This window comes from Metopolophium dirhodum, chromosome 3 (genome assembly GCF_019925205.1).
Source record: "Metopolophium dirhodum isolate CAU chromosome 3, ASM1992520v1, whole genome shotgun sequence".
In the NCBI taxonomy this organism is placed as follows: Eukaryota; Metazoa; Arthropoda; class Insecta; order Hemiptera; family Aphididae; genus Metopolophium; species Metopolophium dirhodum.
Genome location: NC_083562.1, coordinates 38,380,585 through 38,395,801, shown reverse-complemented (window position 1 = coordinate 38,395,801; position 15,217 = coordinate 38,380,585). Strand labels below are relative to the sequence as shown.

The 15,217-nt window shown below is 31.4% G+C and overlaps 1 protein-coding gene across 1 annotated transcript; it reads right to left on the bottom strand.

Moving 5' to 3' along the window:
• Positions 1-451: 451 nt before the first annotated feature.
• Positions 452-10,175, bottom strand: LOC132940201 (U3 small nucleolar RNA-associated protein 6 homolog). The gene is made up of 10 exons (XM_061007663.1): positions 10,099-10,175; positions 9,897-10,023; positions 9,669-9,824; positions 5,523-5,890; positions 5,274-5,408; positions 4,634-4,862; positions 4,336-4,566; positions 2,168-2,441; positions 612-759; positions 452-535 (listed from the first exon to the last, which is right to left on the bottom strand). Exons 1-10 carry the CDS (start codon positions 10,173-10,175, stop codon positions 478-480), a joined length of 1,803 nt encoding a protein of 600 aa, XP_060863646.1. The 3' UTR covers positions 452-477.
• Positions 10,176-15,217: the final 5,042 nt, after the last annotated feature.

Genomic DNA, 15,217 nt, shown 5'->3' with positions numbered 1-15,217 from the left:
TAATGTTACAATTTTGACATAATTCATCTAAGTCTCGAAAATGTGAACATTATCCTTTGTTAAAAATGTATACAAATTTTTCTTTTCGTAGCTAACATAAGGAAATTTATTAAAAGATTCCCCACACGTTATTCTACCTTAAAAAAAAAAAATAACTACAAAATTTGATTATTTATACAAGTATATGGTAGGCTGACACACAGTCTCCATCCAGAATAATTTTTGGTATATTATGATTTATCATTAAATTCAAATTTAACATATTCATAATTCATTACAATAACGTCATACTCGAAAACTGCCATACAGGAGAGCGTTACCCACTAGTCTACCTTTTTGAAAATTGGGTTTATTTGCTAATAACAGCAGATGTCAGGATTATTATAATAAATTGTGAAAAAAACTGATATTTGTGATTTTTATGTAAAATACATTTGATGTATTTTTCAATGTCGTTGTTTTCCTAGATTCTGGTGCCTATTCATCATCGTCTGAAATTTCAATAACAACTGGGTCGATAGTAACGGTGCGTTTGCTGCAAATGAAAACATAATATTAATTTACAGTCTGTAACAATGCAAAGTATTTACACCTAACTCTTTAATACAAACCTGTGAATTTCATTTATTGTCTTGTAATTGCGTTTCAAATCAGTCCTCAAGTGTGGCTTGACAATCTGCAACGCCATCTTATAGATTTTTTCGGCGGTGGCTCTCCCAATGTATGTTAACTCGAACTCAATGCATTTTGACCATAAAGCTGCAATGTGACAAATATTATACTATAGGTATTCTAATAACAACTAGGTGGGCCAAAGCAATTTTCAACTGGACAACATATTATTTTTAAAGTACATTTTAGGACCATACAATTTTCCATCTCATAATCTAATTTATTGTGAATATCGTGTACCTAAGAATTAAGTTAGTACTTGGATTATTTAAATTTAAATTTAATTATTTATAGACCCTATTGTACCCAAAAGCATTGTATATAAAACAAATCCTGAAATTATCTGTCACACATAAAATATTCAACATAAATCAAACATGTTTATATTTCCTTTAAACAATACAATAACATATTTCTGGGGGTATCATCGATTCCGCCAGGGCTTTCTATACTAGGGGATAAGGTATATCGAATCCACCAGTACAGGTAATCTAAAAACAACCTATCGATTCCGTCAGGGAAAAAAATAATCTTCCCGAATAAAAATTATAGTTTTTTTTTACTTACTGGCTATATTATGAACATCACATGAAATACCCGTAGGTATAAAAATGTTCGTTTTATAGAGATTATATTATTATAGATAATATTGTATTGTTTTTATTTTACTTATTTAACTGTTGTATTATTTTGTTTATAATAAATTATAGGTATTGTAATAATTATTATATTGATTGTTAATTTATTTTTAATATTTAAATGATTAGTAGGTAGTTGTTGAATTATTTACGGTGAATCCCAAACGTCCCTCGTCCATTGTTTGCTTATTCCCAAACAGCTCCCATCGAATAATGTCTTACTAACAGGTAGATAACCAAAATTGCTCCTGTTGAAAAAGGTTTCACCCAAATTTAACCAATGTATGATTTTTATATTTATACTAGCTGATCTCGTGCACTTCGTTGTCCCGTCGCTCAAGCACACACAAAAAATGTCATCAAAATCGGTGCAGCCGTTTAGGAAGAGTTTGAATACTTACACACGGATAGAAGAAATATATATATTAAGATATAAAATGTAAAACACATTTTTAATCACAATTGGTTTAAGACAGTCCTAAGTCTGTATGAAGTGAGTAGGAATTTGTGTTAATTTCCTTAACCTTGGGAATTTACCATTTTGTAAAACGGTAGCCCATTCGGTTATGTCCGAAAATTACAGTCAATTCAAAATACAATCTTGATACATAATTTTAGGTATTATATGCTTATACTGTTACACCTCAAATCACGCAATCTTGTTTACTCTAGGGCCTAGAGGAGCCTATAAGTACATACCTATTTTGACAGACACAATATTACGTCACTCGATTCTGAAACTACCATGTCAATAAAAATAAAATATATTCGTTTGCCTTTTTTTATAACTTAAAATACTTTGTATGTATTGTTGGACTTCAGAATATATATCATCAGTATTATAAAAATATACTCACTGACTTCAGTGCCTTGGCGGCAAAATTTCGAGCACGCGACGTTGTACAGGTTTCTTATGTTGCTGACGTTGATCGGTTGTTGCAGTTTCTCGTACTCGATCATGTCCGTGTACAGCTTTTTGTTCTGCGGTTCTAAGTTTTTCAATTGGTCGAACAGTTTTCGAGCAGAGGATATGCCATCGTACATGTGGATCCATTCAAGGTAGTCGACTTTGTACACATTGCTGATCTCTGGGTAGGGACTCTTGGCGCCCTCTTCATAAAACTTCCCGAGCTATGAAAAATGAACGTTACAACAAATTAGCAAATCGTATGGACTAAAAAAAACAACATAATTTGTTATTTTTTGAGTGTTAATCCGCTTCACATTCACCGTATGTTCGATTTTTTACGTCTGTTCGATGATCGCTGTTTGTCATCTACGTAATTCGTTTTATGAATTTTTAACGTCCAGTGTGGTCTCTATTTTAAAGTATTTTTTTATATGAGTTATATATCAAGAGTAATTATGGCCTCATCAAATCACCAAATCAAAATGAACGCTACCATCCTCGTTCTTCACCAAATTCACCAACTCTGAATTTGCAACGGATAAACAACCAAATATTTCTACTCAGCCTATCGACCCCCTGGTATTATGTAGCAGGTGCAAAGCTATGATTTTGCATCTGCAGGCAGCAGTAACTGAATTTTAAATTATAAGCCTATTAAAATGCAATACCATTTCATTTATTTGTTGAATTATTTTATAATTTATGACAACACAACTGAATAATTAATAATACAATAACGCGTTATGTAATAATGTTGCTATCACTTGATTATCTATTATAGCCCGATACCTGTTGTCACTATCATAGTTACAGCGGCGAAACGAACCTAAAATAACCCATAAGCTCCTAAAGGTGACCCACGCACCAACAATTTATAATAAACGCAAGTACTAATAGTATTACTATATGATTACTATTTAATATAATATAATTATTTAGCAATAATATTGGTTTTTACTATCATATTGAGCACTAACCACCTACCCACCTACCCCTAAATAAAAAAAAAATCCTAAGCCACTGCTTCTCAAAGACCACATTTGTTCACCACTATGATTTATAAACTTAGTCACGAAATTTCCCAAAATAATTTTTTTTATTTCATATAAATATGGTATTTCTGTATATTATGTATAATATATAATTTATGTAGGTACATAACATTGAACTATGTATTATAAAACTTTGTTATATTAAAATAATAATTTAATTTACAAATATGGTAATCTAGTTTAATATTGTTAGCTTACACTTTGTTATCTTTTAGTTAAGTTAAATACTATTACAATTTTGTAATCTATATAATATTACTGTGAACTATATTTTATAATAGAACTTCTTTTATGCAATAGGACACTTGTCTAGTGAGTTGTCCGTATATATTAATTAAAATAAAAAAAAATAATAAGATTATTATATAGTTCATTTATATATACAGTGTTTAAAATAATATACAGATTTTGATATTTGTAAATTTTATCAAATACAAAAAAATAGTACACTCGAGCAAAGCGATTGGCTTTAAAATATATTATGACTTAATTTATCTTTATGATTACCTATTAGATATTACCTATTACCTATTACCTATTACCTATTAGATCAATACAAATTTGCACCTGCTGAAATTTGATGAAATCACGCTAATGGCTACCGATGAGGACAAATTGTCCTAATGGCTAATTGGCTAATAGTATTCATACTGCAATCTGAATTTCTTTTAAATCTTCCTACTTTAATGTTTACGTGATTGCCGAGCTGTACAATACCCTTTTGGTTAATAGCTAAATGTGGGGAACAATAATGAATGAGTTATTTTCACAATCACGCGATTGTTGTTAAGTTTGTAAATCGTATTTTATCTGAATGACTTATTATTTAAATGTATGTACAAATAGTTTTTTTTTCGTTTAAATAAAAAAGAAGTCTGAAAGATCAAAAAACCCCGAAAAAATGTGATGATTTTATAAAATCGATTATAATTTCAAATTCAAACTATCGGTATAACTTTTATATGCGTGCGTGTTAAATGGATCACTGGTAGTCGACGAATAATATTTTTATTCATAGGTAAGTATACCTAATATATTGAAATAATAATTAATAATATCATACCAGTGTGACGTCGCAGTACTGTTGTAAAACTGAATCCGTAATTTCCCATAACAGTAATGACTTGTTTCCCAATGCCTGATAGCCGACGTCAAAAATCTTTTTTAATGTTGTATAACTCTCGAAATGTATGACATAGTATTCTAATACTTCAGCCCACACGCGAACGTTTTCTTTGTTGTAATCGATCGCCAATTGTAAAATTTCAGGACGATTATCTTGACAAAGTACCGCCTTCGTAGCGAAACAAAACTTTATTTATGTACAATTCACAATGTAGTATTATATTGAGAAAATTTACCCAATAAACGTAATATTCTGGTTTGTGTAGACCTCCAAGGTGAAAGTGGCCCACCTGGAATGCCTTTTTCATTTCCCTTTTCACGAGAGTATTGATTTCCGAATTTCTAATACCGTTATTACATTTCCAAAGTTTTATTATATATTCAGTAAGCAATTTCATCAAGTTGCGTTTTCTTGTGACGTTTAATACATTTTTCAATCCTTCATTGTATGTTAGAATACAACACCTATAAAACAAAACCATATCAATACCATGTAGGTACCTATCAATCTAATAAAATAAAAATACATATATTTGTTTATTTGTTATATTTAATGATCTATATAGAAGAGTATAGGTAGGTACAATTTTTTATTAATAATATATTTTTCTTACATAGGGAATTCAAAGCCATTACAAAACCACATTTTTAATATATTTTATTTTTCATAATTTTTTTTAAAGATGTGTTAGGTATAACCAACCTTAATAATGTATAAGAAATATTTTCAAAAACGTTAATATTTTTTTAGGTAGGCAGCCAGGTAAGTATAAGTACTTTAAGGTTTAAGGTACTTAAATACGAATCGCCCTGCAGTTATAGACTCAACACAAATTGTTATAATAATTATTAATTAATAATATTATGTAAAATAACCTCGCTCTTTTTTGGAAGTCTTTGACGTATCCGAAGAAGCTATTATTATTTTGGTCGAAGATGAATCCGTCGGCGCACAATGTAGCAACTTTATGCCACATAACATCACTTAGTTTGTATATCTCCATCAAATCACTAAATAATGTAATAATAAAACAGTTTTAATATGTTTTGAAAAATCATCTACAAACTAATATAATAATATGTTTATCATATTTTATTATTATCATTGATATTATGTATAGGTACCAGACAATTTCGTGTTGTAGTCTCCATAAGGGTTTTACTTCTATAGATCTGTCCAACAATAAGATATGAAATTCCATGTCATTTTCGAAATGTTTTATTGTATTTTTATAAATTTGAATTGCTTTCATTTCATTCAAATGACCGCCTCCTACATCACCCAAGTACATCACTTCAATCCACAATTGTTCTAAATAAAGAGTTTTATTATTTATGTGTTTTATAATTCCTTCTTCAAAGTATCGCCTAGCCATCTGGATATTTTGTTTTTCATATTCAAACGTAGCTGCAGCTATATACATTTGAGGTTCGCATTTTTTTTTCGACATTAATACGATTAGCGGATGGATTTCATTGGTTATAAACTTTTTCTGAAATCAATAAAATATGTTTGACGTTAAAAAAATAAGATTCTGGGTAGGTAATAATATTATGTTGATTAATATTACGACATTTTGTTTATTTCCATTGTTGATTTTGTGATTTAAAAGAAAAAGTTTTTGTGTAATATCGTTATTCATAAAACAACATCGATATTTTTAAAAATATTAACTCCTGTGCAAAAAAAATTTTTTTCAGAGTGGAGTATGAGTGTATTCATTTTACAATGATATGGTTTTTTTATTTTTTGTATTTGTCATAAAGAAATATAAAATTAATACTTATAATAAATTTACGTAGGTATACCTATTTTATAATAAGTGGACTTTCCACCCAGAGGGGTTGAAGACCGACCGCCAATCCAACGAGATGTCTGATGGAGTGTAAGACCATAGGCGGAAATCGAAGGGGGCTTGAGTAGACTAAGCCCATCAAAAGCTTTAAGTACAGGTTTTAGCCTCCCTCTCCCTGGCCAGAACAAAGTGTCTAAGTATATAATTATTCATTCGCGTTACACGTCCTTGGTTCGATGAAAACACTAAATAATATACTATTAACTAATAATTGTTATTGAAAAATATTTGAGCAGATATTAAATTAGTTCTAATTCAATTGATTTAATAACTGAATAATTTCTGATTGAAATACTTTAACTTGTAAGATATTGGAAGTTGTCTACTTGGAATTAATAATTGCGAGTGAAGCGAGCGGCGGCTCCATAGGTAGTACCTATATGTATAATGACCAATTTTATGAGCACAATAATCTCAATCACCTTCCCCGGATAAATTACACCAAATTTCCGCGTATAGGTAGGACCTAGAGTTTGGTGATTGGAAACGGCAGGCATTACCAAATTGGTTAGGTTAGGTTTAGGTAACATGGGTTGTAAATAATTTAATAATGCATAAATATTTTTTTTTTTTAAATAAAAATTTCCGCTACCTCACAGGTAGCAGCAACGGCAATGGTCATAGAAATATTTTAAATGTAAGACTCTTTTGGGGACATATATATAATATAGTAAACCTGGTGTCACAGCTACATCTGGCATCGTGTCCAAATGTTGAGCTTGGCCCAATTCTGGAAATTTCCAGGTAGATCATGGTTAGTGAAATAGTGAACGATACCATCATTACAACAAGTATTCAGAACACGATAAAAGGCACATGACACGACAGATGACGTATAGTTGAAAACCCGACTTAAGTGGAGTTTGGAGCTCCTTAATCAAGTCTTCATGGTAATAATCATAGAGTATTGAGTAATAATTATAGTGATACAGGAAAGTGGGAGCCAAGGAGTGGGAAATATGGACAATGCCTTCATATGAGGGCGTGGCTTCGAATCCCACTTCTGAATCTGTAGGACGTTCTGAGTTGGGATCGTAATATGGCACGATCACAACTACTAATATATAAAATGAACCAAACAATTATTGAACAATTAATTATTGCACAACGGCACTTTATTGTGAAAGTAAGTATAAAACAAACACAATAGAATAATAATTGTAGAACAATAAAAATAATTTTAGAACATCGTGGGACGTGGAGCGTGTACCGCGCTAGAGCTGGTACACGATCACACCCACACGACAGGTGGCCGTGATAACTGCAGTCAACACTAAACTTAATACTACTACTGTAATTACATTGTTATCAAATGCCACTGTTATCACTTATTACTACGTCTTCTAGGTACCAAATAGTACGGGGTTTCCTGTATAACATTATTATTCGATAGAATTTTTACTACGATTCAAAATGGATAATGATTTTGATAATATCGATACGAATGTAGGTACCATTGTAACAAATAATCGGGTATCTACCGATAAAATGATATGTAGAATGTTGACATGTCGTTAAAATTCGATAGTCGATTAGGTTCATTATACTTATAACTCAACGTCATATAGTATATGATATAGGATTTGTTTTGCCTATTTTTTCATAAAATACTATAGAACTATAGATAATTATAACCTTCCACCAAAACATATTTTATAATATTATTAGTTAAAAATGAAAATTATTAATTTTTCTGAAATACTGGATTCATAACATTTATTTTTGTTTTTTCCAATTTTGTAATGCCCAATAGTGAGACGTGAGTATTTGTCGCAGTGACGTTGAAATAAAAATGCTCTCTGGACCCCTCCTCGTCTCTCTTTTTAATTTTTTCTTTACTGGTGGATTTTCCTAAAATTTGCTTTTATAAGAACAATAAATTACGAACACAACAAAAAAAGAATCAGCCAAATCAGCCCAGCCGTTCTCAATTGATTAATATTAAGATACATTTTTGACACAATTTTTATAAATATAGATAATAATATAAAATATTTGTATGTTTAATATACTACATATTATATAGTAGTAGCTATAATGTATAGTAGTGGTTAATATAAGTACTTAATTATAATTTTATATTTTTTTTTTATGTTAACGTTTAATAATATTGTAAATTACAATTTGTAATTATATACGAGTATAATAATAGGGAAAAAATATCACACAATTGGTTAACAATCTCGGACATTACCATCTCGGATATTATTATCCTAAGATTTACCAAATCCCATTTTTAAAAGTCCAAACTACAAAAACCAATCGAGGCTTGACAAAACTATTTTGTTTAATAATAATTAAAAACAAATTTTAAATTACCTATATTATATTATATCTATATCTTACCTCAATTTAAAAACATAATAACTAATAACTATTATCCACAAAAAATAATTGTGAACTAGGTAATAGGAATAAATATTTTGATGAAAATTGAAAATTAAAAAAAAAACAAAGTGCCAAATAAATTCAATCCACTAATAGACAAAAGTATGCTCAATATAATTGTATCATGTCATTCGAAACTATTTCCAAATAAAGTCACGTTGCACTCATAACTCATTCAAATAACCCATTCTTTTATATCGTAATTGTTTAGAAAATAAATACGGGACAAAACATTTTTAGTGATGGTAACACTGTTATAAAGCACGCCCACAACTTTCATTTTCTTTGTTTATAGGTACTCTCGCAGAGACCTCTACTTTCGTTTTCTTTGCGCATGAAGACTAATAAAATTGATCAATAATGTATAAAAACTTAAATATAATATATTTAGTAAGTATACATAAATAATTTTGTACGCCCATGTAAAAGGTCTGATAGCCACAGGTAGCAAAGATTTGGGGGGTGGTAAAGTTGTTAAGGTGTTCTTTTTAAAAGAACTTCCAGATTTTTTAGTGATTATGGTAACACTGTTTCAGGGCACTCCCATGACTTTTACTTTCTTTGTTGATACTTTCGCTACTTTCATTTTCCGTGATCATGAATACCAACCAATTAATCTGATCAATAACGTAAAAGCTTGAACTTATAGTAGGCATAATAAATAATATTTTACGCCGAATGCCGTGTAAAGAGACAGCTAATAATTTCTTGGGGGTGGTAAAGCTTTAAGGATTGTTTTCAATATCAAAGCTTGTTAAAAAATACTGGAAAACGAAATTACAAATAGAAAGTTTCAGTTTTTAACACTACAATGACTATAAATAAAACATCGAAATTGTTACCAGTGTGATTTTGTATTAAATAAGTACATGATTTTTTTTTTTTGTCATAGGTTGGATATACTGTAACCATAATATTAGAGATCACCACCCGACATGGTGATTGGTAAATTATTTGTTAACCTCAGCCATTTTACGTATTATTTTAATAATTAGTATAACTGTCACAAGTATCATGATTTACTTACGTATTTCGATTGAAATTCCATGTACTCTACCAATAACACACATCCAATAGAAAACATTTGAAACATACTGAAGTACAAGTGATCAATTCGATTGCACAACAGTTTCATGATACCGACGCTCTCATCAATGAACCATGATCTGGGAATGTGATATTTCTGCAGATCGAAAACCGATAAACATTAACATCTTTCGTTTCGCGATTAATAATTTATTATTTTAGCACATACATCGATTGCTGAACTGCAAATGGCCATTACGTTCAATTCGAGTGCGAGTAGTTTCAGACACTCTTCTTTGGTAATCTCTTTGGTTGCGGTTTTCCGGATAAACGTTTTTCGTTCATTGACAAGATTTCTAAACAAAAGAAAACGCCGTTTAGAACAATAAAAATTATAATTTGATTGCGCACGATTAAAATTGTGTACTCACGCGATCATATGGTCGTTCATGAGATTATAGCTCATCAACAATTTAATGTCAAGACGTGTTTCCAAAACATTCGGCATGGCTGCGGTGCTGATATTATATAATATTATATACTTAAAACCGTAGAGTACAGCAGACACTAGACAGCAGACACTGTAGGTATATTATATTAGATATTATACTATCATATGGTTCGTGAATGAAACGACGAAGTACGGCGTGAAGTACGACGGAACTCGTTGATAGTACGTGCACGGGCTGACAACGAACGGGATATTATGTCTGAGTTGGGTGAAAAATCGATTGAAGCTGACCGACAGCAGCGCTGATTCGGTCGATGGGGGTTGGAAAACGAGATGACGGATCACACATCCGCCGAAATGGCACCGACGGTGGCGATGGTGGTGGCTGTTTTTCGGGGAACCAAAAATCGATTACAAGCTGATGCTGAAATGGGGCCAGCGGGCCAGCGGGTTCCAACTTCCACCACCGCCACCACCAGCCGAGGACGTGGACCTCTGGCTCCAATGGTGAACCGAAAAAAACGATTAGCTATTTGAAAAATAAGGAAAACTTGTTTTATATATAGGTAGATGTTTCTTTGCCGATTCAAATCCACTAGAATACCTGCGCATAGCAACCCTTAAATGTTCGACGTCCGTACCCAGATCAGACCCTGTGTTTTTCCCGAAACAATCAATAGTAAACGTATTTTCTCACGTTAACGAATCACAGGGGTCACTGAGGGCATACTGCGCATTTCATCAGGTTTTCGGTGCATTTTTATAACTAATTACAATTTCATAGATTTCCGTCATAGTGTTCGGACGACTTTTTTTGTGTTTTTCTAATGCGTTTTATGTATATTTCCTATATAAATATAAGCCCGTAAATGTTAAAATAAATTTAGTTATCGTAATGTTGAAATTCGTGAAACAGATTAGTTGATAAATAGTAATATTAATTCATGTGGATTATATTGTTTTTATTTGCGATTTTGAATATTCTCGAATTTTTTTTAGCAATTTATTATATTTCCAATTTTTCTTCTTTTATAAGACATTGACATAAAGTCGTGTGATAAATTAAAATGATGATAAATTGTAGTTTTTTGGTAATATGTTATACTTGAAATTAAAACACCAATGAGTTGTTTACACTTTCGGGGTGGGCAGAGAAACGGTATTTGTACATATTTTATAGACGCAGAATCTTTCACGCATATACAAACGGCTACACGAGGGGGTTCGTCCAGTGCTGAAGGACGTTTTGAAAATAATAATAATATCTCTATCTCTTTTTGTCAAACATAATAGGCATTATTAAATTGTGTTTGACGTTTTTACTTGTTATTATATATATATAGGACGCTATTACAAACAAACCCTATTCTAATCCAATAAAAGGTTACCTTAAATGACCCCCCCCCAAGATTATTGTTAAACCGTTAATAATAAAAACAACCCTCATATTGTATTCAGCGTCTAAAAATTACCAATGTGACCTGTCGGATAAATATCATTCAACGGGTCTAAAATAGTTACAATAGTATTATATTATAAAAAAAAAAATACGTGGGTTTAGAATGAAATGGTTCTAAAAAGTTTTTATGAAACTGTCCAGAACAGCAATTTTAAGGTTTGAGTTCAAATATTTTACTCCTTGAACAACATTTTAGAAAATTAAAATTCTATAAGTTTAATAGTATTGTATGAAATACATTTATAAATACACTATAGACTATATAGAGACCCCACTGCGGTACCAAACCACGTCAATACAATATTATTCAAGTAAGAGCTGCAGAGTACAGTCAAACTTGCCGAACTCACATATCGAGACAGTGAAATGGTACATAGATAATAATATATTCCACTAATCTGTTATAATACATTTCTATTTTCGAGTTGACGTGTTTATTATTCATTTTTTCAAACACTGAAAAACACGCTTAAAAACGAAAAATACTGAACCAACCTCGCCAAAAAATATTATAGCCCGTATATATTATTTTTACAGATTTGTGCCTCGCGAAATAGCGACGAAAGTGAAAGCTCTCTCCACCGCGTAACAGTTGGGCACGCATGCGTGCGGCCCTGAAATCTCAGCTTGATCGATTTTTGTTTATTTACACAGCATACCGTAGCTATATATACATTTAAAGGACCACCGTGAATCACGTTGCTATGGTTACATACATAAATCAATACTGTACGCGTTCGATGTTCCATGTACATTGTACAATTTCTACAGCACTGTGTTATATTTATAAACTTATTTTTATTTTGTACTTGATGTTTCAACGCGAAACTGTTACCTATTAGAATACCATTACTCTTAAACGATAAATTCACCTAATATAAGAAAAATTTAATTATTTTTTTCCGATATGAACCCAAAATCCAAAAATATTAAGGACGTTTGGACTCCATGACTCTGCAAGGATTCTACTTTAACTACAATATATATAGATATTGCGTATAGTATTCTGTGAAATATATTGGCTTCTAATAAAATAAATATAAATTATATGATAGGGTTGTAAGTAGGTATCTACAGGTGGAAATTTCAGTCCACTATCGCTGAAACCAACAGGTTTCAATTGACCTAGTTTCATTGCGCACAAAATTGCATTTAAAATTTCTCATAGTATGATAACTGAAAACTATTTTGATTTGATTTGATTTAGATGATATTATTATAAATGTAAATAATTTGAAAATATAATTTCTGGTTTTTTCAAGAAATTTTTTTCGTGAATCCTGTTGCTTCCTGTAATTATACCCGGCTGGTCTTCGCGTGTTTATAGCCTATGTGTACATTTTATAGCACTCTTTGGTTTTTATACTCGGGTCGACCCTACCTGATTGTTGGCTTCTTAATTTTCATCACATTTTCTTTTGTTTTTAAAATTATTTTTGAAACAAACTAGTAAAGGTAGATGGTTAAAATTGTTCACTAGATTAAATATTCCTTTCTATCGAAAATTCACTTCAATGTTGAAGATTTGTTGGAAATCGGCAATGGTGACAGAGATAAATAAATAAAAGATATTATTAAACTATAAGCAAAAAAGATTAAAGACTAAATTTTAGATTTAGATTTTGGATTTATTGTAATTTTTTAATAGAAAAAATAATTTGAAATTAGTCTCAACGATTATGGGGGTTGGTTGCCCTGTGACCAACTTTAGGTGGTGTTGCACGCAACAAGTCGGGGGATATTTTTGTTTTTTTGGTCGGAGTATAGCGCAGCGAGTGAGTGGTCACGCGGGCATCACTGTAAAAAATTTACGATTTTTTTTTTCACGTTAGCGTCACTGTTGGGTCTTTGGCCGGTTATTTAATATTTACACGGATGGGGGTCCGTGCACGCAACCATGGACTAAGATAGTATGGACTGGACACGGTAGCTAAAATCGTGATCCCGAAAATGTCACGGTAAATATTGTAGTGGGGGGAATTGTGCGATTAGAGGACCATCTAGGTATCCCATAATTATTTCTAATATATAGGTATACAATCTATATATTGTACTATTACAATAAAAAAAGCGGGTAAGTGGATGTCGCTCTGCTGTACAGTAGATTACATGATATAATATCATTGTATAAGAAAAACGATTCTGAGCGGTGACGATTTGTCAGTCTGGATTTATATATTGTTATTATTTATTATAGCCTGTAAGTTGAATTAATATTATAATATTATAATTTTTTATTCGTTGCTATGGTCATAGACAAAGCATTAGAAATTAAAATCCCATTTTTAGCGGTTTTTCGTAATTTGTCGGTAGTTTTTCCCGTGGCATTAAATAACTATTGATAAAATCGAAAAATAACCTCTCTAAAGTACCATTTTGATTCAATTTTCTAAAATATAACGTACTATATTGTGAAATCGAAGCACTCCTTCTAGTAGAAATATCGTATACAGGATAAAAATAAATAAATAAACACCATTGTAAAACCATTAGCGACTAGCTTCCCGCTTCCCGCAGAATCTAAAATACAAAATACAAATTAAATGTTTAGATATTATCTTAATATTATACGTAGAACATAGAATATAAATATAGTTTCTGTCACGAATTATTGTGATTTGCGATACAACATTGTATTTCGGTACCATTTTTTAGTGCTCACGTCCGACGTCCACTATTAGGAGTGTCCACTATTGAGAGGTATCCATTAATTTTAATAGAGGTTTCATTGTATTATTATTATATTATATTTTTTACAATATTTTGAATAATGAAAACCAATCAATAAAAAAAAAAAAAAAAGGGACTGCAGACCTGGGCCTCGTATCATTCCCTGCTATAATACAGTTATATGCGATTTATATAAAATATACATTTATTTGTTTAAAATCTAAAAAATAAATTGAATTTTAAAACAACGATATAGCAAAATAACAGAATTTATAATTTAAGTTAAGGAACCCCACCAAAAAATTAGCTCCGAGCCCAAAAATTCCTAAGTAGGGCTCTGGTTACGACAGATCGTTATCGTCATAAAAAATCATAAAAATGTTAAAACCCTATACTTAACAACAGAACAAACTGAAATTCTGGATATCGGTGGACCGATTCGAACCTGTGCTAATACTCTTAACGGAGATACCCTCAATGACCACAACAAGGTTTCGCAGGCACACTTTCCAAGGGGACGACTCGATACCCACATACCCACAGACTCATATTATTTTCAATTTAAAATATAAACGAATACGTTAAACTCTTCCGTGGGGGCCGTGAGGGGTAGTAATATGGCGGGCTAAGGGCGCACGTACCGTCGTCAAATATCAATGTTAGAACCGTTACCAAGGCGACACCGACCCTAAGTTCGTGCACCCTTGCCAGAATAAATAACACGGTACGCACTCTATATTGTAGTCTTTATACTATATACTCTCTCCCTCTCTCATTCCCAATTACTGTTATCCAAGTCGCCATTTTACATTTGTTCAACACTAAAACATTATCACGGTGGTTGTTGTAGTAATAAAGAGGACGCCATACCCGCACGTATTTTCTCCGTCTTACAAATGCATCATATAGAAAATCGTACGTTCCCAATAATTCGTTTTTTAACTGTGTTATTTTTATTTTAGAGTGAACT

Bases quoted from the DNA above. Each gene is read 5' to 3' on its own strand.
- LOC132940201 (XM_061007663.1), bottom strand. From the start codon at position 10,175: ATGCCGAATGTTTTGGAAACACGTCTTGACATTAAATTGTTGATGAGC. The intron at 9,825-9,896 runs GTATGTGCTAAA...TTCGATCTGCAG, and splicing joins TTTGCAGTTCAGCAATCGAT to AAATATCACATTCCCAGATC. The intron at 5,409-5,522 runs GTACCTATACAT...TACATTATTTAG, and splicing joins CTACAACACGAAATTGTCTG to TGATTTGATGGAGATATACA.